At 39.5% G+C, this 26,771-nt stretch overlaps 1 protein-coding gene across 9 annotated transcripts in view; it reads left to right on the top strand.

Annotated features, from left to right (window-relative positions):
* Positions 1-26,771, top strand: part of TENM1 (teneurin transmembrane protein 1) — a 942,055-nt gene that overhangs the window by 881,785 nt on the left and 33,499 nt on the right. For all 9 annotated transcript variants that reach the window (XM_054214857.1, XM_054214863.1, XM_054214865.1 and 6 more), the window contains 2 exons: positions 3,349-3,581; positions 14,472-14,626. In XM_054214857.1, the coding sequence (XP_054070832.1) occupies positions 3,349-3,581; positions 14,472-14,626 (388 nt within the window). The remainder of the gene's footprint in view (positions 1-3,348; positions 3,582-14,471; positions 14,627-26,771) is intronic.

Genomic DNA, 26,771 nt, shown 5'->3' on the forward strand with positions numbered 1-26,771 from the left:
GCGGCGTGTGGACTTGACGCATGCTTGCAGGATGAAAGTATTGGTTGGAATTACTCACGTTACCCACAATAATGCTTTTGCATACTATAGGTTATTTGCCAGCCTACTTACACATGATGCCACATCTCATATATTTTACAATGAAAACTTAAAGAATAATTCCTAGTTGATAAATGCAAGGTTCTATTTTTCAACCAAAGAATTGTTTCCATTTTCCTTCATGCTAAACTGTCCGGTATCTTTGTAAACTAAAGGAAAAAAAAGGCAAATTGAACTTATTTACTTTGTAATGCATTCAGAACATGAATCATGTTTCAAATTCAGGGGTTTCTTTTGTAAAGTAGAATTTTTTTAATACCCACTCAGTAGCACTAGTTTCTTGAGGTGAACTTAACCTTAATTGAAAAAAGTTGTGACAATACTCAAGTACCCAGCCCTAGTAATTACACTAATAACTGCCTCTGCCAGTATTCTGTCCAAGTGAAATCTGTGGAAAAAGGGAGGAAATCACTTGAAGTTAATGCAGTCTTTGAGGTTATGGGGGCGTACTGAGCAGTCCATTCTCTTGAGGCAGTAAAGGCCATAATATAATCATGGTGGAAAATTCTAGGATGCTCAAACAAACATGTGGAAGCAACAACTAAAAGGTGTCAGAGGCTCATGACAGTCCAAGCGGGAGAAGACTTCAAAATCCAGTTCCTCAACACAATTTTTAGTCTCCAAAAGAGCAGGGAAAAGGGGTTATTTTTACCGAGACAAAGAAAATGCTATGTAAAAAGGGATGGAGTTTGGAGACCAATAAACAGAGAAGGCCACTGATCTTATTTTCGACTGTTTAAAAACAACTTATCCCATTTGTTTTTCTTGTCATCAAGATTTTAATAAGAAATAACAAACCTGTTCAATAACTGGTAAAAGTGGAAACTAGGCTTTGAGGTAACAGGGAAAAATTTTGCTACAGGATAGTAATAACCTGTTCTGGAAAGATTCATTGTAAATGCTAGCCTGCTTGATAGTTTTTAATAGGCTAATCTAAATAAACTCAGGTTTAGATTTGATTGGAAACTTCAGCAAAGATAGCAAGTATTTGATTTTGTTCCATATTTTCCTAATACTCTTTAAATTTAAACATTTTAGTATGCAAGACTTTAGCATAAGCATCGAGAGTTTTCTAACAGCTGGTCTATTAAATGTAGCGACAAGGATGACAGAAAATGTGTCTACAAGGAGAGTATATAATGACCTCTCGTTCTCTGCAGTTTCTGCATGATGAACAATATTTAACATCTAAAATTCTTGCAACTTTTTCTACAGAAGTATTTTATTAAAAAGTCATCTTTTGGCTGGCCAGTCTCTTCTGAGCTCATTCCAGAGAACACAAATGATTCTTACTGTTTTCAACAAACAAAATTTTATAATACTGGTGATACATAATTTGGCATTAATTGCTTTTAGCTCATCCTCTTACTCATCTTTCATCATACCGCTGTCCTCTCATTCCCTGTGTTTCCTTGGACTGGGTTTCACATCTGTTCCCCAACTGTGGGAGTATCTCTTTCCTTATATTTCCCCCTTCTGTCTTTTATAGATGTTTGTGGCTAAGGGCAGATTTAATCTAGTCTAGCTTGTGGCCTAATCCTCAGAGATGCCGAGTAGCTTCTGTCCCTTTTTGGATAGAGAATAAGAACTGAGAGAAATAGGCTCAAGCTCTATCATATTTAACATGGTACTACATTAATTATCTTTATCACTTATAAATGGAAATAAGATTTCAGCTGATCATCTGTTATAGGTTTCTTAGTAATATATAGCGTACTCAGTATATTGCTAAAATAAAAGATACTGGTAGGTAATTTTTACATGGTTTTGCAACATTGCTCCGTAAGGTAGAACTATCTAATAGATGATTAATAAAGCTTAGTATCTACCTCAGCCAAGCAAAAACTTCATATTTACGGAGGCTTCATCAACCTGAAATCGAATCAGTAAAATAAGTCAGTATCATCTCAGATATTACATATCTGCCCTGGAGCCTCTGCCAGTTTTGCAGTTCTGTTTTATCTAGATTCTTCCTTTCCTGGTTTGTTGTGGCATGAAATCCTAGCCGTGCAGGAGCTGTGCGCCGAGCGTTGTCAGACCCACCACAAACACAGCTGACAAAGCTGAGAGGAGCAACTCATTTCCTAACTTTGTTGCAGCAGTCTTAATTGTTAGTTAATTGTACCAATGTTTATAATGTTAAATAAATAAATAAATAAATTTGACAATCTTTTTAATCTGCAGAGCAGGTAGAAAAGTCCCATGTAGAGTTACAGGGGATGCGGCAGGTCAGCGTCTTGTCCAGCCACCTGTCAGAAATCTCGTCCTCCCCCCGGAGAAACATGGCAGTGGTAAAAATACTGCCTGAGCACCGAAATGCTCTGCCAGGCATTGGCCACCACTCTGCCTGTGCCTGTCTCCCACCATTTCAGTAACCGCCTGCGATTTAAAGGATCTACACTTATTTTATTTTATTTTATAATCAGGACTACACTGCAGTCTCACCGGGCTCAGGACACTGGCATGGTGTGCCGTGTGCTTAGACAATTTCCTCAAACTGGAAATTAACTTTCCAGTCAAAAAGAAACAAAAAGCGGTACTGGTTAATAAGATGCAGCCCAGTTCTTTGATTAGAATTTATGATCCTCACCATTTAATTCACATATGTAAATATTTTTTTAAATAACATTTTATAATCTCAATAAGGCACTTCAGTGCATGAATTATGGTGCATTAACTCACGCCTAGTTGCACTGACAGTACTTGGCCTTCTGCCTTGCTCCTTACAATACAGTCGGCATGAATTAAGACACCATATTTCACACCTTCATATTTCCCAAGGTTTAGAAACAGATAAAAATAACAAAGAGTGGGTATTTGTGCCCATGCAGAACAGTCTGTGATTTACTTTGCTGCAAGTCTTAGATTTGTTTTCAGTGCCAAGAATACTAGGACTCGCAGGTATAAAAAAATGACCTTGGTTTTTGATAGTAATAATTATAGCTAAGCTGAAGTCACTCCAGTTAGCATTATATTGGGTGGTGTGGTATAGTGGACAGTAACTCCACCAACACCACTCTCTGCGTAAGCTCAGTACCTGGTGTGTAGCTGGTGGTCAGGTTCTACAGCTAGTACTGGTTCCTTCCTTCTCAGCAGTGATGCTTGCGTGAGCTTCGTTAAAGCTTGGCTCACTTACACCTTTGTCATCTCCAAGTCGTTGAAAAGATGTCTTCAGAAGCGTTATGCTACCATGAACAGAGATTAAAAAGAAAACCAATTTAACTTTGATGCTCTTCTCTTCTGTTTTAGTACAAGCCCTGCACATAAATATTACTTAGCCGTTGATCCAGTGTCAGAATCCCTTTACTTGTCAGATACCAACACCAGAAAAGTCTACAAAGCAAAGTCTCTCACTGAAACAAAGGATCTGGCCAAAAACGCAGATGTGGTGGCAGGAACAGGTGATCAGTGCCTTCCATTTGACCAGAGTCACTGTGGAGATGGCGGAAAGGCATCCGAGGCCTCTCTCAACAGTCCAAGAGGTAAGAAAAGAGCGTATCTGAAGCACTTGGTGGTGGTCATCTGTCATTTCCCTCCATTATTTAGAAACTCAGATGCAACTGGATGTAAAAAATGCGTCTGAGGTGATGACTTAACCAACTATAAGCAAGCCCAAATCATTTCATAAAGCTCATTCATGTTTTTAAAGCAATGAGCCCTTTATAAGGGGGTAGCATAAGCAGCAGGCTCCAGCTTCCATCCTCTGAAATACTCTTTTCTTTTGTGACAACACTGCTCTTTTATTACCTTTCTATTGCAAGGTGGCAGCATTTAATTATATTTAACTTTTAAGCAAATAGTATGGTAAGTCCATTTTCTATATTTTATACATTCAGGTTACTCTTTTAATGTTAATGGAGCTTACTCATACACATTAAGTCAGAGCTGTTCAAATCAGCCAGCAAAATCAAGTTTATTTGGAACTCTAATTTGTCCTTCCTCATTAAAGGCACTTTGCAAAGTATGAGCATCGCACATGAAATGAGCATTTTGTTGCAACCTTCCTGTACATCCTGTATTGTCACAGGCAAAATGCGTGTGAAGTCTTGAATCCCCACCAGTGCCACAATTAATCCCCTTGCAGTGTGATAAAGTCTCTGGATTTGGTGCTGTAAAGCAGCTAAACACCCTCAACTCCCACTGAAATCCCTGGAACAAAGGGTACTCAGCAGCTCCCATGGCAGAGCCCTGAGTGGGCTTTTAGCTTGCTTCCCCTGTAGCACATCGCTCCCTCCTAATGACTAGATCTAAGGGGTTTGATTATTTTTCGTGAGCTAATAAAGGAAGGCTGTATATCAGTAGGAAATTAGAAGTATACCCAGGTAGAAACGTCTCTAAGACAAGCAAATAATGCTGGTTTTAAGGCTTAGCAAGAGACACATTGTAATTATAGAGTGACTTTAACACATCTTTAATGATAGAAGGGAAGTGTGAGGTAAGTACAAATAAATGTTAATCTTCAGGCAGCTAATTAATGTAATGAATCAATTCTAAAAATAGTAGAAAACAAAGGTTTGCAGATCCTTTAGCATGAAAGTGTTCAATGTTTTATTGCTGATTACAATTGACTATATCTAATTACAATACAATTAGTTGTTCCATCTTATTTTCTTATTGGGGAAGTATGTTGGTGAAAATTTGTAATATGCTATTTACTCTAAAAATACCAGTGCATAGATGGCTTCCTTAACAGAAGGTTCTACTCATAGAGAAATTAAGAATAGAAGTACCATACCTGAATTTTGGGGCAGCCAGCAAATTTTTAAAAAATTAACTGTTAGTAGACAATGGCTTGTCTGCTTTTGATTTATGCATCTACTCTAAATTACGTCAGCTTGAAATTGTCAGATTTGTTATGGTTTGGATTTAATCTTAAGGAACTACGGACTACCACGTGGCCCTTTTGTACAGGGCCTAGCAAAATGCAGCATCAACCTGTAGTCACCAGCACAGTATGAACAATTAGCTGTGTATTATCATAATGGCATATTAGAAGTGCATGTCCTTGTTTTCCTCTAAATGGTATGAGGTTGAATAACCTTGGAAAGTACTAGGAAGTACTTGCCTGGTACCCATAAATCTATTATTTATTAAGAAACCTAAAAGTCTCATGTGCTCAAATACAGTTTTAGAGATTCTTTTGCATCACTTATTTTGCTTGTTATTGGAATAATTTTCAAGTCAGAAGATGTCACATTTCTACTGAAATAACATTCAAACAGTATGCACAAAAATATTCTTTCTAGGAGGCAGGAAGCACCAACAAAAATTTTGATGAGTCCACAGACTCACCAATATCTTATCCACGTTTTTTACAGTGCAAAAATAGGGACCTGATAATGCAAATAAATACAGAGTAATTGCCTAGACATTATCAAATATAATCATTTGCGTTACCAATGACCAGGCAAGATTAGCATTTCTTTTTTAAGCTGATATAGAAAAACTTTTAGCTCCTTCCCCCCCCCCTCCATTTGCTGCCTTATTTTTGTCTTGAGTATTCCTTTTTTCCTGTTATAAATCTGTTATAAATGAAAAATACATTTACCTCTTACTTGGTAGAAAGGTAATGTCTGAGCAAGAACTCTATTTAGTGGCCATCAGAGTTCGGTTAGTTACAGCTCAAAAGTTATATTCTCATTTTTGCTACCAGTTGCTTGTGACTCTGAACAAGGGCTTGTCTGTATGACTCAGTTTATCCGTTTGTAAAATTGATAAGAAATACCTACTGTGTAACACTTGTGAAACTTAATCCTATTTGGTAACATCCTCAGAAGTATGTAAATAAGTGGAAATTCAAATACTCTTTCCTACTTACTTTTCTGAATGAAAGTTGCTTCAAATGCTGTTTTAACTTTTTGGAACTCATAACGATTTTCCTGCTTCAGTAGGCATGCAGGCAGGTTTTAGGAGAGTCCTAGATTATATTTAATGATGTAAGGCTTTCATCAGCTTTTATCTCTCATTATCGTTATTTGGCAAGACTGTCTCTGCCTAGTGACCAGGAATTAAATGCCAGACAGGAAAACATCATGAAGTCACGCTAATCAATTATGATTTGATCTGCTTTCCACATTTTTTATTTTGCAGGTAACAAACACATGTAGCTTTGTTCAGTCTGTTCCCACTTCTCTGTGAAGGACTAGAGATGGAGCTTAGTGAACATTAATCTTGCACTATTGTATGTTGAGCTGACTTTGAAAGATGCTTTTAAACATGCATGGCTGATGTAGTTGAAATTTGAACTTCAATATATTATTTTTACTGCAACTTTCTTTAATTCTGTAGAGATCTCAGACTAATGAGTCATGTAATAGATGACCAAGTACTTAAGTAGAATGTGAAATGATACAAGGTGGGGACATAAAATAAGATCTGTGACAAGCTGAACACATTTATTACGCAAGAAGATATTGAAAATGAAGAAGTAACTACACAAGATATTCATCATTGTCTGAATTCCAATCAGTTGCACTTTGCCAAGTGACAGATTTTAATTTGGGGGGGGGGAATTCTGTTTGGTGGGTTTGGGGATTTTTTGATAAAAAGTATTTCTGGCACATCTAGTCACTGACACTATCATTTAAACAATCTGGATTAGTATTTATAATAAGGCACTATGGGATTGTGTCCTGATTTTAACTAGATTTGTCAATGAGTACTGTAGCGTTAAGAAGCACTAAAATTAATAGAGATACCTGAGTTGTTCTACTTAGCACTGCAAAGCCAATGCCTGGATCAAAGGCATTAAACACTTACCTATCCTGCCCTTCTGAAATCAGTAGACTTTAGACATGTAAATAGATTTAACTTTCCAAGCTTAATTGACAGAGGCAGTGAAAGGCTGAGACAATCAAGCTACCACATTTTTGCTGAGCTACAGCTCTCCCAGTCAGTACACTAACAAAAGTGTCTTGGATTAACATCTGATTTCAATTACCTTGTATTTGTGACCACCTCAGAGCATTCACTCAGGACAGCTGTGGTGGAAACACAAATTAAGTAACTTTTGTGAAAACAGTTAAGTCGCTCCAGTGATTGAACCCTAAGCATCAGAAGTGATTTGCAACATTTGGAAGCCTAAGCACTAAATCCAAAGATTAAGCATCTAAGGTCCTGCAGTGTCTGCTTTTTGACTTCTGGGTTCAGGCCAGACTCCAGAACTAGAAGACAGATGCACACACTGTCTGTGCAAGCTAGTGTACAATCAGTGCCTCAAGAAATTAGAAACTGCCCACTGAGAACAGAGTACTTGAATGCAGTGCAGTGACCTCACTACACATGCAGTGACCTCAAAGCAAGCACCAGGGAAATGTAGAAGGTTGGACTAAGTTCTAAATCCTATGCATAAAAATACCTTATACGCAGCTGTAGCGAAGAACCTTTTTCAGTCAGACCCATGGCCATGAACTAGCAACACTAATGAAAGCTTAAATTAAAAATCAGTTCTGCAGTGTAGTTTTATTCATTTTGCTTGAAATTACTTTGCTGAGGACATACTGCTAAAAAAAAATCATGGTTTTGAAAATGTGTTCACCCCAGTAGTTTACATCCTGAAATAATCAATCTTGTTGCTCACCATCTGCAGCAATACTTTCTAAAGTAAATAAAGCTGTAAGAACAACTGCTCAGGTTTAATCCTTTACATTTGTCAAATGACAGTAGCCCGTTTAGGGCCTGCTCCTGCTCAGCTAAAAGATTCCTGTTACCTTCAGTAGGATGCAGACCAAATTCCTAATATAGCCTCTTGTGAAAACATGTAATGATCAATACTATTTATTCAGTGATCTTTGCTATTCTATAAATTCCTAAGACCTTTTCAACACTTCCATGCAATTCAAAATGAAAAGCAGAATGGGGTGAGATGTTCCATTAGCAACATATGAAGTAAGAAGTAGACAAACCAAGGTGCCTCAAGTCATTGTCATGTGTGCATCATAGAACCAGCAAAAAATTCATCTCTTGCCATTTTTCATTCAGCAAAATTTATTCCTTATTTTTCTCTTCAGTAGTATTAGCTACCTATGATTTCAGAAGTCTGGGAATCTTGTAGAATATGTTATGTAAACTTTTTGGACAGCAAGTTTTCCTAAATTTCTTCCAACCTTCATCTGAATGCATAAGTTATTCACTTTTCTGCTAACCATTGTCAGCAGTAAGCATGACCCCAGCCATCATGTCTCCGACTGGAAGCAGGACGTTTTCATTCACAGTCAGTAGTTAAAAATGCTGTTTGCTCCAACTCCGCTGTTATGCATCGAAAGAGAACAACACTCAAGTGCAAGTACTGGAGTCATGTTCCAGCTGACAAAGAGCTGCTGAATATTTTGCTGTTAGTATTGAGACAGTAATGAAGTAAAGATGACAAAGATCACAAAGCAACAGACTGCAAATCACTTGAATCATATTTTGAATGGTGTATTATGGTAACCTATAAATAACTAATTGCATAAAATTGCTTTAGTAGTTTCTAGATGGCAGCTTTAATTAAAAGCACTGGAGACATTTAGAAGTTTAGAAATGGATGGCATGTAATTTGCCCTTTTACCAACCATAAAATGGTAATTAACCAATTTGATTCACTTCTTCCTATTAAAAGTTTTATGAGAATCACAAGTTCCTTCTAAATACAGTTTTTCTTCAGCAGAAGGTGGCATTCTCTTTTATCAGTCCTCACCAGTAGTTTTAGATGTTCTTTTACAAATTCTTCAGAAGTTTAATTAGAACTTTTCAACGTAAAATGCTCATTTGCAAAGTTTTTAGCTGAGCAGGAAGTGTAAAGTAGAATTTCCAGAAGTGGGCAACTTCTCAGCAGCTCTATCTGCTGCTTATGGATGTGTTCGAAAAGGATTTGTTCCCAAAAAGAGTCTCTTAGAATGCAAGTGTGGTCTATGATGGGGGCGGGGGGGAGAAAATATCTCAATGAAGAATTTACTGTATTACTTTTAATCCATACTTTTAGCACCGTAAGCTTAGCTCCATTAATGTTGAAATGCCAAAATTTCTAGACTGAAAGATCATATGTATAATAATCATATGTATTTTGAATTTATACCTATGAGAACTACACACAAAAGGGATCATTTTGCTTTCAAAGTGTTATTTGCATTTGTAGTCATGTACATATGTGCACTAAGTCAGATCTGACAAAGGAAATAACCCTTTAACCAAAATCACTTCTCTGGGAGCATGTAACAGGAGAGATCATAGTCAGCCTTCTGTGTTTATCGTGGTTGTACTCAGCCCATCTACTAAGTACTATTTTGTGCAGAAAATAATTATAAAGAGCAAAACTTTTTCTGCAGAGTCTTTGTAGTGATGATACTTGGTAGCCATGTGTGTTTGCACTAGCAGCAATTCGTTTTTAATGTGAGTTCACAGAATTTAAATGGTACTGATTAAAAGACCTGTAAGCGTTATAAATATTGTTCCAAGATTTTTGCACATAAATCTGCTGGAGATAGATGTTCATAAGAGCTACTGTTTTACATCAGGTACAAAATCTAGTCCTTTGTAAGACGATCCCATTGACTACACATGACCAAAACCAGTCCTTCAGTACAAGGACTGAATTATTCAAAATAATAGATTGTGCTCAGCCCTTAGTCACAGAACAAGACTAAATCCTTGCACGAGTTTATTTTGTCCTTACGCAGACATCAGTGTTTAACGAGGAGTCCCATATACAAGCCAGGTAAGTCTGTCACTTGTGCAATAAGGTCTCATTTGTGCCCAAAGGCAGCATCAGTTGGGCATACAGTTTAGTGCTACAGTTCCTTAAAGAAACAGAATCAGACTGAGAGCCTAATACAAACTGCATCTCATTCTCTATGCAAAGAAAAGATACCTAAAAACGACCTTTTTTACTCACTCGTGGAGTGAGCCGTGTTCCTACTTGCACTCAGTGCAGTTCATTACACTCAGCATGTGCATGTTTTCTCTCCGAGTTCCTCGGTGATTAAAGCACAATTGAAGTGCTGCGTGTGATTTGATTTTGCATTACACTGTACGTCAGAAAAGGATTAAAAATAAGCTCTTGGAGTGCAGATTATGTGAAGCATCATGCAAGATGTGACAGGAACATTAATGAATCCAACTCTAATAATGAATAAATTGGGACAGTTTAGCCACAAATGTATATTTTGTTTTCCCATGGATGCCTTAGATAGAGTATTTGTCAACAGGACTTAAATGCATAAGTAATTTTTTCAAAAGAGTAAAGTCGTCATTTTAGTATACAGAGTAAGCACTGGAAGCAGTAGTTCATTGTTGAACATATGCACTGATACTTGAAGAACCAGGCTTATTAGGAAATAGCAAAAATTTATTATCTTTAGTACATATACTGAAGACATGGGCTTGTTCGTGCCATCACACTGGTTTATGTACTTCCCTTACAGATAGATAGCCTTTCTGCAATGGCTGGAGAGCAAAATGTGCACTGGTAATGTTAAAGGATCTTTGGTTTTCTTATATAGTCAGTGTTTGAAATCCATCCAGCAACACAGCTGAGTAGCTTTATTTCATTGCAGCATAATTTTTGATTTTTATATAATGGATGGTTTGCAGCCAACACAGCCATCTGTTCACAGGGAAATTGCGTAAAACAGAAGATGCACTTGCCCTAGCAATAGATCCTGGCCTTGTGTTATCCATGGCATGGATTGGATCCAGGGCTGCGCTAACAGGTGAGAAGCACAGCTCCTTCTTACCATGCAGCACCACCCCTCTGTAAAGGCAGACTAAGACACAACACAGGTGCTCTACTTCCACCCACATCGGGTTTCTCGTTTGAGCCTATGAACCACAGTGGAAAGCAAATCAAATCCTATCTAATATTGCTCCATGTTGCAATATTGGTAAGGTTAAAAACATTCCCAACAACCATGGCTGCATGCACACCACAGCAGTCCCATATGGTGGTCCTTGCTCCTCACACCTTCCCTGCCACAGCAGTCCAGCATGGCTTTTTCTTCTCAAAAGGAGTCTTGAAGGGACTCCCAAGAAAGTAGGAGGAGGCTGGGACTGAAGAGACTTCTGACTCCAACCTTCACACATCCCTGAAGAAAAAACCCTAGAACAATTTCCTAGCAGCTTTTCCATTTACTAATAATCCCTTAGCATGCCTGAGCTGTATAGCGTAAAGCTGATTAGAGCAGGGCAGAGCCCATGCAGGAGGGCAGGAACCCCTGAGCATCCCAGGGAGACCAGCCGGAGCTGCCTCAGAGGCCGGCTCCGCTCCGCCTGCGCTGTGGTGGCAGAGTCAACACAGCCCTTCCCATTTTCTGAAGAGAAAATGCTTTCATGTACAAACTAAACTGCAGGTGGTGACTTGGGCCTTTGGGAACTACGGTCATGAATGCCTCCGCAGGCTTATACCTGCACCACAGAAGGTGCAGTCCTTTCAGTGTGGTTTGCTCTGCTGCCTTCTGCCATGGGCGTTCTCTCAGAATGTTTGGAAAACCTCCTCAGATTTATGTATTAATTCTTTATGTGGTCATTAATAACCAGGCTGGATTTCTTTTTGCTTCAGTTGGAGTTTTAGGGTGGATGTTTTAGCAGCTCAGTTGTATCAAAAGAGATTTTGCCGTTTGCTTCGCACAGCTAACCTTTGTTCCTGAAGAGGTGGCTGGCTCTCAGCTCCAGCCCTGCAGGAAGCCCTAATTCTGTGTGCCTTTGTGTGCGCAGGTCTCTTCAGGGCAAAGTCTCTTTAGCGCACGTGAGGGACAGACAGAAGTTTCATCCCTTCCTAAAACCTGGAACACACAGGTTTCCGCCACAACAAACCCTTTTGCTTCTCAGATGCGCTCTTTACCTGAGCTCACTTTCAAACCTTCATCATTTTGGATTTATAATTGGGCTTCTCAGAACCAGACAACAGCTGTGAGCTTGCCAGTTGTTTTGTAGTTTCTGAAAGTACCATTACTCTCTAATTAAAGAGTAAAGGTCCTCTGAGGAGCCAGTACCAAGGAGGCATGATCTGCGAGCTTGCAGGCCAGCAGGGAGCCAGGCCCTAAGATGGCTGCTCTTTCTTTAGCCTTTTTATAACCTCCCAACTTTACCCCCAGCTGACCGATCCAGCCCCCCAGGTGATTTCAGTCTCCCAGATGACATCTGTCCTGGAGAACTGGACATTTCAGTGATAGACATTTCACATAACAAAGTGATGTAGCCTAACTCTCTACACTGCAGCACTTCAGCAGCCTGCGTGGGTTTTTTGTGCTGGACGGAGAAGGTGACAGGATGTGAGTGCCTCTCTTCTAACTGGAGTTCGTAGCCAGGTGAATACACTGAATTGACAATTTAAGGAATTAATTTCAACTACCAACACTATGCTGATAGATAGCCTAAAAGCTGGACGTAGTAGGAATGCTAGGCACTAAAGTTAACTGCTGTGGCCTTTGGGTATCTTTTTGTTATGATACCCTCAGACAAAGGTGCCTAAAAGTCACCTGTGGTGAAGAGGCTCCTCTGGACGGGAACTAGGCAGTGGGGGGCATGATGGCAGGGTGTGCCCAAAAGCCTGTCCCTCCATGAGGCCTTGACAGCCTCGCTCGGTGCCTCCCTCTCGGCTGCAGTAAGGGATGGATGGTAACCCTCTGGCGGAGGAGGTCTGCCTGCGCTGGCAGAGGGGAGAGCCAAGCCCTCACTAACCTCCTGGCCACGACAGAAAAAAATGGTGTGGACATTGTGCCTGCATTCTGTTAGAAAAAAGTGGTCATGGGCAGTTTGTCTTGGGACCATGCCACTGGGTGTTAACACTGTAAGAGAAAGCGTGTTACACTCAAATGTGTACGTAACTCAAACTCAATCCCCAGGCATTTCCAGCCGCCAGGTACAGATTTACTTTGGGGCCTGGGGAGACTGTACCCTCTTCTCCCATCCCTGTGGGAGATGCATGTTCCCCATCAGAGCCACCTGGTCCTGCCCCTGCCCCCCAGACTGCTTACTCTCCCTTTCCCCTGGCTACAACCACTCCTCTATATTTAAAGAAATTAAATTAAGTGTAAGACAATGGGGCTGGGAGGTTAGGGAACTCAGTTTGGTTTTTTTTTTCTTTTTTAATGGAGTATGGAATTGCTGTGTGAGATCCTAACCTGGCATGCAGAGAAATGTTTTGTAAACTCAGAGTACATGCAGCCTTCAGTTCTGCGAAATGCAGAGGACAAAAATCAAGAACCATATAAGCCACTGTCCAAACCATCTGTTCAAGTCCTCTGCCTTTCATTTCTGTGTAGCAGAACATAAATTCATTATTAAAATAGCTTGGCTGTGCACAGCAGCTGCTATAATTGCAAAGTTATGCAACTTTAAATGGGACATTATGAAGTAGTTTAAAGCAAGAAATTGAGCGGTTTTGGTAGAAAGGATTTCACAAACTTAACATGAATAGAAGTGCTTCTCTAGCTATATCTTCAACATTTCAGGGGGAAAAGATCTTACTTACAGTTCATGCAATATAGAAAAGTCTAACAAATTGTATGTGGGAAGAACTGAGGAGATAGTGTTTGACTGGGACAGACCAGGGCCGGGCATGAGTTGTGACATGGCTGTACCACGGACTGCTGGTGGGACACAGCAAGCCGTCCCCTCTCTTCCTCAGTTTCCCCACTGAAATACAGAAGCCCATGACCTTTCTTCCTTTGCATAGCCCTCACATTTGTTTCAGGTCCCATCTCTCCTGTGCAGTGCAGTGGTGCTAGACCTATTGCAGATCCAGAAGTGGAAGAACTGCACTAACTCCTTCTGAAACTCAGTGTTGTCATGAGGCTGGTTCCAGTATCTGACCATCATCTTGGGCACTGCAATACATTCTGCAGCACAGATACTCCTCCTGCTTGCTAAGCAGAGCCCGGCTTGGGCCATTTGTATGTATAGCCCATATCATGACAAAAGTCTCTTGCTTTCTGTGGGTGCTTCTTCCTCACTCAGATGGTACAGTAATAAAAAAAATTTTCATCTGCATGAGAATTAAGAAAGTGAAAATGAAGAAAAATCGACTGTAAGATAAGTTTTTAAAGAAGCTAGTCTTGTCCTATTTTGTGAGGGACATGAAGTGAAGTTATTAAAGCATCTAATTCTATGTGTATAGGCTTACATTACAAGCAAAGCCTCTGCTGTTTTGTTCTGTTTCTTCCTCATATCTTCCTTCTTTCTCTGTAACTCAAAGACAGACCGATATATGGGTATGATCTTTCCATATACAGTTTGTATAAGCCGCAAATAAATAATGGGTAGGAAAAAAAAAATCATACTTTTTTTAATCAGCAGATTTTCAGAGTCTAAGAGGAAAGGAAACGTTTTAAGTTTATACTTTTTAATCTAGATAATGTCAGTACTAACACTCTTTTTTACCCTTTCCCTTCGTCCAGGTATCACTGTAGATAAGCACGGATTTATTTACTTCGTTGACGGTACCATGATTCGGAAAATTGATGAGAACGGTGTGATCACAACAATAATAGGTTCAAACGGCCTCACATCAACCCAGCCATTGAGCTGTGACTCTGGAATGGACATCACTCAGGTAGACACCTGTTTTTCATGTATGGTCACTTTTCTAAATATTGTGGAGACAGATAACTTAGTTTCTTGTACAAGGATTGTATGTCAGAATGTGCTAGATGAATCAAATAATTCTGGACTGCACAGTATGGAGTGGATCTTCCATTCACATGATTATTATAAGGTGAACCATATAAATGCAAAACTATACACTTGATTTTTTTTTTTTTTTCAGGAGATGGTACATGAATGTGTAGAGAGGCTTATATAAAGAATAATAATGCTTTAGAGAGTTGCTTGCTGCACTGAGATAGATCTTCCAAGGAATTTATCAGAAGTTTAGAGTGCTTTCCTTTAGTCCAGCATTCAGACTGATTTGCTTGAACTACTAAATGGAAAAAATATATATTCTGTTTATATCTAAGTCTGTTCTAAATCATGGAGAAGCATTACAGTAAGCAATTACACAACAGCAGTATTGTAGTGAAGCTACTGCATTTCAATACATTTCTCAGTGCTTTTCATTTCTTATTTCAAGAGCAGTGTAAAAGAAATAGGACTAAAAGACACTTATCGCATCTCTAGTTTATGCTAAAAAAGATACATAGATGAGCACAAAGAAACACAAATGGTACTCTTGACTAGTCAGTGAGCCACACTTACAGATAGACCAAGGAAGGAATTGGCCTTTGCCAATAAATAATTGAAATAATCAGCTTCAAAATGGGAGAAAAGCTGTAGTTGAAAAAATCTCGAGCCATTCTACCAACATACTAAAGTTATATTATGGAATGTGTAAGCTAATAACCAGGATCCAGTTAATTTTGCATTCCATTTTCTCCCTGCCCTTTCCTCAGTCCTTCACAATTGGAAAATCACAGTTAAAATGCACTGCGTAACAATGGTAAGAGCTTGTTCCTAAGTAAACTTTGAGTAATAGAAGGTGACTATGATCTTGTATTTGCACACATGAAGAATGTGGGATCGATGTTTTGTGTAGTTCTTGTCAAATTTCACAGGGACAAATCTAATGCTGCTGTCACAGGAGCACTTGGGGACTTTATAACTAGAGTCAAAACAGAAAAACGGTCTGTTTTCCATCTCATGTGTTACTGCACCCTAGGTGTTTGCAAATGTGGGGAGGAAAACCTCAGCTTCCCCCTTCCCAGCTCTGGGATGGGCAAGCCTTGGATTCTCTCTGGTCCAGTAGACACATAATTATTCCATGTAAAGCAGGACAGGGTCAGCTGGCTTAGTTGTGCTAAACCCAAGCTTAAACTAGCCTGGTAATTGTCTTAAGATCGTATGGCTTCTGGGCACCTTGGCTTCTGCTCCGGCACCTCTTCTTGCAGGATCGCCAGTCCTGCAGATGATGAGCAGGAACCCACTGCAGCAGGCAGCGCTCCTCAGCTGGAGGCACTCACTCTCATCTCTATTGCTGCATACCAGCTGGCAGGAGCGATGCTTCATGGAACTTAAAGCTGCCTGAAGCACATTTGCTTGCTTCTTGGATACATGTAACAACTGCCTGGGGCATCAATAACCAGATTAGAGATCTCTGAGGTGCAGGGAACGGTGCCAGGTGCAACGTCTGCTCCCTGCGTTCTCCTTGTGATCTGCATCTCAGTCTGTACAAATAATTGCTTTACTGGCTGTATAACGTGTGGCTGTGTATGTTCAAATTTTTGCTCATTTTACTCAGTAGCAAAATGTCTCACTAAATCCGAAATGGTGAGTTTTGATAGTTTTCAATTCCTTTTAAAAAATGCAAATACCCTTTAGCAAATAAGTTGTAGCAGGGAGTCTGGCAAATGCAGAAATAAAATTATTTTATTTTTTAAAGTAAAATGAAGTTTAAAAGGTAAAATTTTTGGACTGAAATCAAATATGCTAAATTTGTAAGTAGATTTAAATAGCCCTAAAATCCTAATTTTTGGCAGGTTGGCTACTTGCTAGAAACAGGTTTAGTTTACCTTACTCTACAATATAGTTCCAATGCATGGAGAAAGGGCTTCTTCAAAATCATACATAAGAAAAAGCATGTCATAGAGCAAATTCTTCTTCATGTTGCTCTCAGGATATCAGCATTCAGCTCAGGTAGGGCCTTCTTTTCATAGAAGCAGAAATTAACTTTTTTTTTCAATGAACAATCCAGGTGCTTCCATGCTGCAGCACCTACAGAAAACTATTACTGCACATTTCTTGAAATTTTTGCAAATTTTTCATCATACTGGGAAATCAAGATATGTTCTTACCACATACGTTGAAATAATCTTCAGATAAATTGTGAATGCGTGCCAGTAAATATTCTAAACAACATAATAAATCATGGCATATTGAAGTGTCCCTAAAACTGGCCAGTCTCATTTCTAAGCTTAAAGTATAGTAATATTTTCTGTATAATTTGCTGTCACTGATAGGTGAAGTCACGTTGTTGACAATCTGCAGTAGATGTACATATAGCTTTTTGGAAGCACTTCTTGTTTGGAGGACTTGTTTTGTGGGGGTTTAAGTGAATCTACTTATTGCAGTTTTTCACAAAATCCATGCTTTTGAGGTTTTTCACATATGCAGTAAAACATAAACACAAAATAAATGCCAAGAATGCATGTTCTGAAAAGTAACCATATCTAATTTGCTTAAGTCTTCTTCCAAAATTGTTGCTGATATCCAGAAAACTCTATGAAATAATCACATCCCCTTGAAGTCAATCATGTTAATCTGAATTATATCAATGAAAATAAGGGCATGATATTTTCACTTAGTCAGAAACAATTGTATATCCCTGCAAGACTGCTGGGTTTATTCCAGAATGGCATAAACATAAATGAAAAATGAATTTGGCCCATCTCCACTTAAATTGTTTTTTGGCTAAATTACAAATGGCATTTACATCAAGAGAATGTAGGTTGCTCACAAATTGTGTGTTTAGAGGGACTTATGAAATAGGTTAATAAAATCAATTCTCAAAGCTAAATTTGTTCTGACAATAAAATCAACGACTTGCTCAAAATCAATATTTCTTGATTTACCAAAGTACAAAAATGTACTCTTGAAGTAAACACATGGAATAACTGCCCATTGCGAAAACACCATAAATGACAAGTTTTCACTTTAAGGCATTCACTTTAATAAATGAGTTGATTATGAAAGGGTTTAATCATTTATTCCAATATCAGTTTTGATGGAAACACTTCTTATTAATCATTCTGTGTTTGTTATTCACCACCTTCTCGTTCTTAAGCATAGTATTCTGCATTCATAACAGGGGGAGGGAAGGACAGCTGGGGTTGGAAAGATTATATGTTGTGGCAAATAAACCACCAAGCTCTGACTAGTAATTGATTTCATACTTCACTGTGAGGATGTTAATCTGAATTTAGAAGGAAAACGCATTTGGTTGAGGTGTTTGTATGGTATGCCAGAGTTCTCAGTACTGTTTCAGCATGTACAAAATTTGGATGACTTTTCTTCTCAACACAGATGATTTTAGTGTTCTTCAATTACTTAATAAGGAGTAAATCTAAAGAAAATGGCTCTTCATAGCTGGGTTTATGACTATATATGTGTATATACTCAACACTCACCATTGGCTCCAGCATTTTAGCAGACACCTACATTAAATTCACTTATCCCAGTATCTTTCATTCTGGTAGAGCTGGTCATATTTTTTGAAAATGCTGCCTCTGAAACCCTGAATACTAGAACATGACAAGACCTAAATTTTAAAGGCAAAACATTTTTCAAGAATATCACAAAGTGATGTTGGTCTTCATTTGTTCTGTGATTTTATTCACCTCACTAATCTACAGCACCCAGAATCAGAATGACGGACTTTTCAGATGAGTGCCCCTGCTGCGTGGTCCTTGGCTTCTTCTAGGTCTGACTCCTTTTCTTCATTTTTTCTTTGGAAGCTGTTTTGTTGCATGTTAATCAAATGAATAATAAACCCATGTTGAACCTTATACTTTTGCATCTGAGCTGGAGGCCCCATGGAATGAACTAACTGATCTCCCAGCTATATGGTCTACTGCATATCTCCTTCTCTCAAATTGAAGCCCAGCTGAAGAGAGCAGTTAACTGCTACATCTGCTAACATGCCTTTTGGATAGGAAGACTATTATAGGTACTCTAAATCAGGGACATAAGCTTTGGTCTAAAATACTTTACTGACTTCTTGAATTGCTGCACTGCTGAGTGCTCTCCAAACTTGCACCAGCAGTGGGCTGGCTGGGGGGACCACCCCACAACGGGACCTATGGCAGGGCCTCCTGGCCATAAGCTGCAACAGAAGTGCTAAGGGAGGAGACTGGGGTGGAGAGCAAAAGAAGGAAAAGAGAGGGGATCATCATTCTGTTTCACTGCCTGATGAATTTGGGTTTGATCCTGGTCTAGATCAGAGGCACCTCTAGGTTGCCCTTTTTTTCAAATGTGCACACTCTCGTAGTCTTGCTGTATCCCTAGGGTAAACAGAAAATGTTTAGCCTGGTTATTGATAGCAAATGAGAGCACATTGTGTGAGTCAGTCAGTCTGTCTGTTAGCTAGTATTCTTTTCCTCACAGTAAATCAAAATCTTGGGCCAATTTCAAACAAATTTGTAGAGGAACACCAGCCTTCATAGCAATTAAATTCCTACATGTTCCATAAAAAATATTAATCCATTTGGAGGTGAGAGACCTAAAGTGCCCTTCCAAAAGGAAATACTGCAGCGTGAGCTTTCTTTTATTAAACTCCAGAGATTCCACTCAGGATCTAATAAATGTTCCATTCACAGGAAAAGCTTCATTTGGTGCTTGGATCTTATTAAATTCCCAAGTCAGTCAGCCATGAGACGGAACTCCTTAGGAAACCAGACTTCATTAGATCCAGTGCTCATAGAAGTTATATTGACGTTGTGGGAGGTTTTGTGTGAAAGTAAAAACACTTCAGCTCAGCTTGAGTGATAAGCTTCGCTTCTCTTCTGCCTCCATTGCTGTGGTGAAAGCTGAGGAGAGAATTAGCAGATATTTCTACCATCTTGCAATTTCATCCTGTATCTTTCCTCCCATGAGAAATATATGGGCTGAATTTCCACCACGCTGAACCTCAAGTCATTTATATCTGTGCGAGTGGTAGCAGCTAGTATTTGGGAACTGTTTAAACCAATCTCGAGCATGGTCCCTTCGAATACAGAAACCAAACATTTGCCAGGCAACAGAAAATGAATCCCAAGAGCTTTCTCATAGCCTGTAACCATGGCCTTGTTCTCGTGCTGATGTCAGTCCCACTAGGCATGAGTCTGTGCCAAAGCAATAGCTCCAGCCTGATTGATGGTGTTAATAACTGTCACTGCTGTGTTCCAAAATGAAAGGTCTGGTTTGAAGACTTTTTCTTGACATTTGCACTTCATCAGCCTTTGTTCAGCAGTTCTCCATGTGAGGGAACCATCTATATTGTGTGGCTTCACATAAACTTCAGTGACACCGCAAAATGTTTTGCTGCCTTATAAAAATGTGACAGTGTTACTTACGCAGGCAATTTGCTTGCATAGGTCAAATTAAAAGGCAGATTTCTAGAACAGGGTTTGAAGGCGACCCACACATGGCAAGAATGCCACATCCTGGACAGCCTACTTTGAATGATGGAGGAGAGGGGAGGGATCAATAAGTAATGCTGTTGATGACTTACTTGAAATAGTGAAGTAAGAGACAGAATGCTGGAGAAAGCAGGAGTAAAGATGAGCAAAATTGCTTGAAAATGTAGTATATATCTCAAAAATGCAAACGCTGACATTGCTCCTGCAGTCACAAGTGCTGCAGGCAGTCCCCACCAGCGCTCGCACAGGCACAATATGCTTCAGTGGCATTGTGGAAGCCTTTTGAGCAGAACAAAAAGCTCCCAGGACATGGTGACCTCACTTGAAAGTAGCGATGAGGGTCTGCTCATTGGAGCAAGCACAGCCTGAACAGAACTTTCACTGGGTACGTTTGGAGGCAGCAAAGGAAAATGTGAAAGGCAAAAATATGATCTGATGAATGGGTGAGAAACAGGGGGAGCAAGCTGCCAGCATAAAACCAAATTGATTCTAGGCTGAAGTATTTTGGTTGAGAGTAGGTTATCACAAAGCAAGTGCAGGATTACATGGAGACAATTAATTAATTAGTATTGCAGGTCAGAGGAAGACACGCTATCCCTTTAGGTGTTTCTCTACATACCCAACAGTATATACTACATTCTTGTAAAAGCAGAAAGCACAAAACACTTTCTCACTGGCTTTTTTAAAGAGTAGATGCATAATACTCTAATTGTGTTAGAGAGCTGCGTGCCATCAAAAAGCATCAACTTTGTTTTCACTGTAGCAAAGTATTGTAAAACTAGACCTGCTCTTGATTTACTTTTAGTCCTCTACCTGCATGAGACTTTTGATACACTGTTTTCGTAATGTGTGATTAATGTATCATAAATATTCCAAATTTCTGAACTGTGTTTTTCAGTGCTTTGCAGAAACATTTTTTATGTGTATTCATGAAATCGCTGAACGAAAAGCACACAAAGCAGAAATGACAATTTATAGGCCCTTTAATTTTTATTTGTTGTCTTCCTTACAGAAGATTTTTCAGAGCTTTTTTCTTTTTAGAAAAGATCTTTATTATTGGTTTTTTCTAATTTTTGCTGCATGAAGAAGCCTAGAAAAGCTGGGCGTTTTCCCCAGTAAAAAGTCGTCTTATTTTCTGGTTTGTTTTACTCTGCTGCTTAATTTCATGTTCTTTCTTCTCTGGCTTTGCTGGAGTACCAGAGAAGCTAAATAGAGTGGAAGTTGCAGCCCCAGCAAAATCAGCAACTGTCTTGCCGATGACTTCAGTGCAACTGGGGCTTCTTGCTGGGTGCTTTTCGAAGCTTAATTGAAAGGGTAGTGAGTGGCGAGGTGTAACAAGCAGCAACTGTGTCCTAAGAGAACGTATGTGCTTCTGAAAAATAGACCAAAACAGGTAGCGGCCAGCGCCTTTACCGAGGCACTTTCAAACCTTTTCAAAAATGAGCTAGCCCCCCTCAATTATTAAGTGTTAGTCTTTGGAAACCATAAGCCTATACAAAATAATTCCAGGCATAATAGCATATGCAGGAACAAGCGGTCACTAGTATCCATACTTTGAAGCAAAATCAAGCTGAAAGCCCTTTTAAAAAAGATCTTCAGGTAGAAGATAGAATAGTCTTTTCCCAGGGGTAGAGGAGAGGTTAAGTAACCGCTCTTTAACAGGAACTGAGAGAAAAGAGGCTCATAGGATTCGGACCTCGGGTGGAAAAAAGTCTGTGAGAGCTCATGAATCAAGCTTGTAGGTGTATAATGTGATTTTTAGAATATCAAACAGAAAGCAGGATGGTTTCATCACAACTGATTTATATTCTGATCAAATTATTCTATCACTGAATTTTAAGTATGAGTCATAGAAGCAAGATGCCGTGCGATTAAGTCATACTGCAATTTCTTCCTTAAAGCCCAATTGCTCTTTTTATATTGGTCACCTGCAAAACAGCAATGTATTTCAATTATCTGCCATAAATAATGCATTACTACTCAGTAAAAGACTATGTACATTTTAATCAACTCTTCCATCCTTTTCTTTGATTGTTGAGGCAGGGAGTGTTAGACACTTGACGGTGAAGTGAAGGAGACCTGACAGGCCTCTGTTCGTGACTTTTCTCTTACTTTTTGCTATACAGAGCCTGATTTAAATTAGTTTTTTAATCATTTGTTTCTAATGAGAAATTGCAAGAAGGAAGAAACCTCTGTAAGAACTGGGTGGATGGCAAGGTGGTAGCTCAGTCTAGATGCTCTCAGGTGCACTTTCTCAACTAGAAGAAACCTTCCACACTCACCAAATCCTGCCTGCCTGTGCACAAAGCCCCCAAACGTATCCACACAACAATTCCAACTCATCCAAGCTGCCTTGCCACCGCCACGCTTCCTCCAGCTCACCCACTGTCCTCACATGGCCAAGGCCCTAGCACACTGCCCACCTTCTCAAACATCTGGTCCTCCTTTAGCTCTCCAGGGAATGGGTTCCCAGCTGAGAAGCCCGGCTTGTTTTGAGGCTCTCCTGTCAGTCTTTCCCGAGCAACCAACTTATCTGGTTGCTTCACATTTTATTCCTTATGTGCAAGTAGCCTATGATTATCTCTCTCATTTAAATATGGTTTCAGTAGGGTGGAGTCTAGTTGGTGAGTTATTTGTGGCAGAGGCCTTGTATCTTCTGTGCTGAATTATGCTGCTGAAAACGTTTAGCGCAGCTTCGCCAGACTTGTGGGAATCTGCAGTGCGTTGACATATATTGGTTACTACGTCTGACTTTTTTAATCTGTTGAGGAGACATTGTGGACAAAATGTATGCATGAAGAATATACATATGCACATAAAATACACCTATATATGTATATATAACTATGTCTATATAAATATATATATATGTGGTTTCTACATATACCATAAGTAATTGGTTAGTGAGAGCTGGTCCCTGACATCCTGGAGTCCAAGCCCAAAGAAGGTCTGCTGAGAAGGGAATGTAGATGTTGATGGGAGCATGCAGAGGCAGGCTGAGCAGACAATGCTCCTCCTTTTCTTTTAATCCAGTTGTTCATCTGCATCCACTAATAGCAAGGTCTGCCTGTGATTTAAGAAAAATCTGCTTTGATGGAGGCAACTCCTACATTAGCTGTTTTTTTTTTTAAGCCTGTCAGGTTGGTACTGTGTGTATGTTGCTCTCTTCCTCTCACTAACCAGGCCTTCAAAAATCTATGGGGCAAAGGACCTCCCACAGATGTAACAGGTTTTGTGTGTTATAAGGTGAATAACTGTCATAAGTGAGCTTTACATGGAGCTGTCTTTACTGCCTCTATTCCAAGCCTTTCACATTGCCCAGTGTATCCTGGTTTGGGCATTTGGAAATGTTGCACAGCATGAGGGGGAGGGAGACCGAGTGGGATGGCACAAGTCTGGAGTTTGAGTGCAGGGCAGGTTTGAGGCCAGCAGTCACCAGTCGTGGGTGGTGTCCATCCTGCAGAGATGTCACGTGCTGCTGGGATAGAAATTGTTGCTTTGGCTAGGTCAGAGGAAGGCTGTCCTACCTCTTAGAGGAGTGAGGACTCCAGGCCTTCAGACTCCCAGTCTGTTAAGTTAAAAAGTGTAAGTTAAAAAAGTGATACAGGCATTTAATTCTGTCATCAGGTCATTGAAATTTTACATAGCTGCAAACTGCTGCCTTTCAAAGTTGTAAAAGGCAGTGTAGGTATAGCTGCATGACTAAAAGCATTGCACCACAATAACTGGCAGAAGGGGGGTCAAAAAAGCCAGCAGAGATATTTCTGGCCTGCAAATTGTTCCAGGTGCTAAGGGGAACCTGAAAGGTCTGCCGATCCTGTCAAAACAACACTGTAATAATAACAGCTTACAAAGGGCAGGACTCTGAAGCATGTCAGCACGAGGGAACTCTAGAGGGTGTTGTTCCCTTGTTGTCTGGGTATTTCTTGGGTCTCAAAGCTGGTTATAAACAAAGACTGAAAAGGTTTTAGTACAAAGAACTGTTACTTTGCAGGTATTAGTGATATCTCCAGCATTATTATTAGGACTAAGTTTGCCCTGAGTTACGCTCACAAGCTGCTCACAAGTCAAATGAAAGTAAGCTGTGACAGCCACAGAAAGTAATGTGGCAGGAGCTGCAGCCTGGGCAATGACAGCTAAGAATGCCCGATTTCCCCTCTTCATGATACCATGTTTGCTTCAGCATCTTTTCTACCCTTGTTTGTGCCAAGGGAGAAAAAAAAAAAATGAAAAGACACTGTGGCAGTGGAGGAAAAAAAAATGCAAATGTCAAGACAGAAATTGGTTGTATCCATTTGTAGCATGCCATGCAGAGGGTACATTTATAACTGCGCATTATGAAGTTTAGGCCACAGAGAGAGACAGAAACAGAATGATAGAGAGCACCATTTATGCAGTATGTTACTCTGACAATAACACATTTACAAACAAATTAGCTGAAAATGTCTGAAGGACATTCGGTTTTTACAAACTGGGCCTCATCTCCTGCTGATAGGTTCCTTTGGGATGGGTACGGCATGCAAAATGATACACTGCCTTGGAGAATAAATTTATGAAGTTTAGCAATGTAGGTCACATTGCAGAAAAATCATAAATGTCTGAACATCACTCAATAGCCATTCAATCAACTGCTCAAAGCAAAATGGGAAGCTGAACAGCATGTAGCTGTCTCTGGTGAGAACTGGGAAAAGTCGTGATATGATGCAAAACCCTTTGGGTCCTCCATCCATATGTATTTCTTTTTTCTTCTATTTTTCTTGCCAGTTTGGTGTTACATATCTGTGTCCATAACAATAGTGACAACAAAACCGATGTGGTTCTTTGCTGTTACTACCATGAACTATAATACGTATTTTGGGTGGCTCATGAAAGGTATGACAAAAATTTGGAGAATCGGGAGACATCGAGTGGTTCAAACTTGGTATAAATAGCCTAGTCATAAGGAAGTAATTTCATTGTGAAATTATTTTTGTATGCTCCCATCCAGAAGGATTTATAACTTACATTATTTGTTTCAATCTTTTTGGATTTTGTTTGAAGGCATAAAGAAAAGAAGACACTTTAAAAGGACGTTTCTAGATTTAGCATTGCCTAGAGATTCCTGTTGCTTCCTAGATCTAGAAATTTCTAAAAGCCTGAGATCCAGAGATTTAGAACTTTGCTGGAGATGTCGAGAACCATTCTGAAGACATCTAGCACCTTTGTAGATCTGGGGCCTTTCTAGATTTAGAGCTTTTTGGAGCAGGGAGCACATCCATCGTTTCTGGAACATGTCTAGAGACTCACTAGATCTTTTTCCTGGGATGGTTTGGAAGCCTTTTACAACTTTTTCTAAGAGCCTGCTTAGCACTTCTCTGGAGCCCTTCTGCATCCCTTTCTAGCTCAGCAGGCTTTTCTAGATCCAGCCACCCTTATGGGCCCTTTCTGAATATAGAACTTTTCAGGGACCCCTTCTTGGGCCTCCTGCACATCCCAGTCCCACACCTCTCTTTTTTTTTTTTTTTTTTTTTTTTTTTGCATGAGGCTTTGTAGAGCTTTCCTGAGCCCTGCTAGGTCTGGACCCTTTCTATGCCTTTCTAGATCTAGAGTTCGCCTACTGAAAATCAAAAACTTTATTTAGCTGTCTCGTTAGGAACCTGTTGGAAACCTAATTTTAGGTGCACTTTTACAATCTTTGTCTAGAGCCTTTTTGGAATGCAAGAAAACCAAGTGCCTCTCCTTTTCCATCCAGGTTGTATGCATCCCAGGCTTGAGATACAGTATTTAGTTGAGTGGTATTTCTTGAATTTTGCTTGAAAAAACATTAGTCCTAAACTTTATGCTTGTAAGCTTTTCTCGCACAGTCTGATAATCCAAATATGCATCACAGCAGTAACCGATGCCCTTAGCTGTCAGAAATTTAAAGCAGAGTGCCTGCTTACAGTCTCAGACTAGAATAAAACACTCTTCAGTGCGTTTTCTTGCAAGTATCTAATCAGTATATATACTTGCATAGAAAGATCGCTGCATGGAATGCAGTGGCCTTGTTTGTTCTGCAAAATGCAAGAAGCCAAATTTTTTTATTAGCTATTTGAAGTCTAACAGCAGTATGTGTTTGCTTTCAATGCAGCATGGCAGCTAGTTAGATTACATTAATTTTGCTCAGTTGAAATAACTATTGTGTAAATGCTTGTGAAAAATTAGTTGTGGAAAATCATGTGTGTCATGATAACAATGAATCTTGGTGCTAAGCTCTGCAAAAGTAAGGACTTAAATTACTTCAGCTGCTTTTTTTACATGCCTGTGAAAAAAACATGTATAATTTAAAGACAAAAATCAAACTTTTCTATGGTTGTTTTGCTTTAACTCTTTGCTACAGTTTAGTAAATAATTAGTTCACTCTTACAACGGATTAAAAAAAGCTATTACTATTGAATTGTGTATCATTGTAGGAATTGGCCATAGAAGATGCCCTGCCATAAACATGAACTGCAGAATATCTATTTTGCTGTACTTCTTTCTTTCACTTGCAGAAGTTGTGTTTGTGAGTTTAACAGTGTAACTCTTAAGGGAAAGCTTAAACCATAGAAGTGAATTGACATTTTCTTCTGA

Source organism: Rissa tridactyla, chromosome 9 (assembly GCF_028500815.1).
Source record: "Rissa tridactyla isolate bRisTri1 chromosome 9, bRisTri1.patW.cur.20221130, whole genome shotgun sequence".
NCBI lineage: Eukaryota > Metazoa > Chordata > Aves > Charadriiformes > Laridae > Rissa > Rissa tridactyla.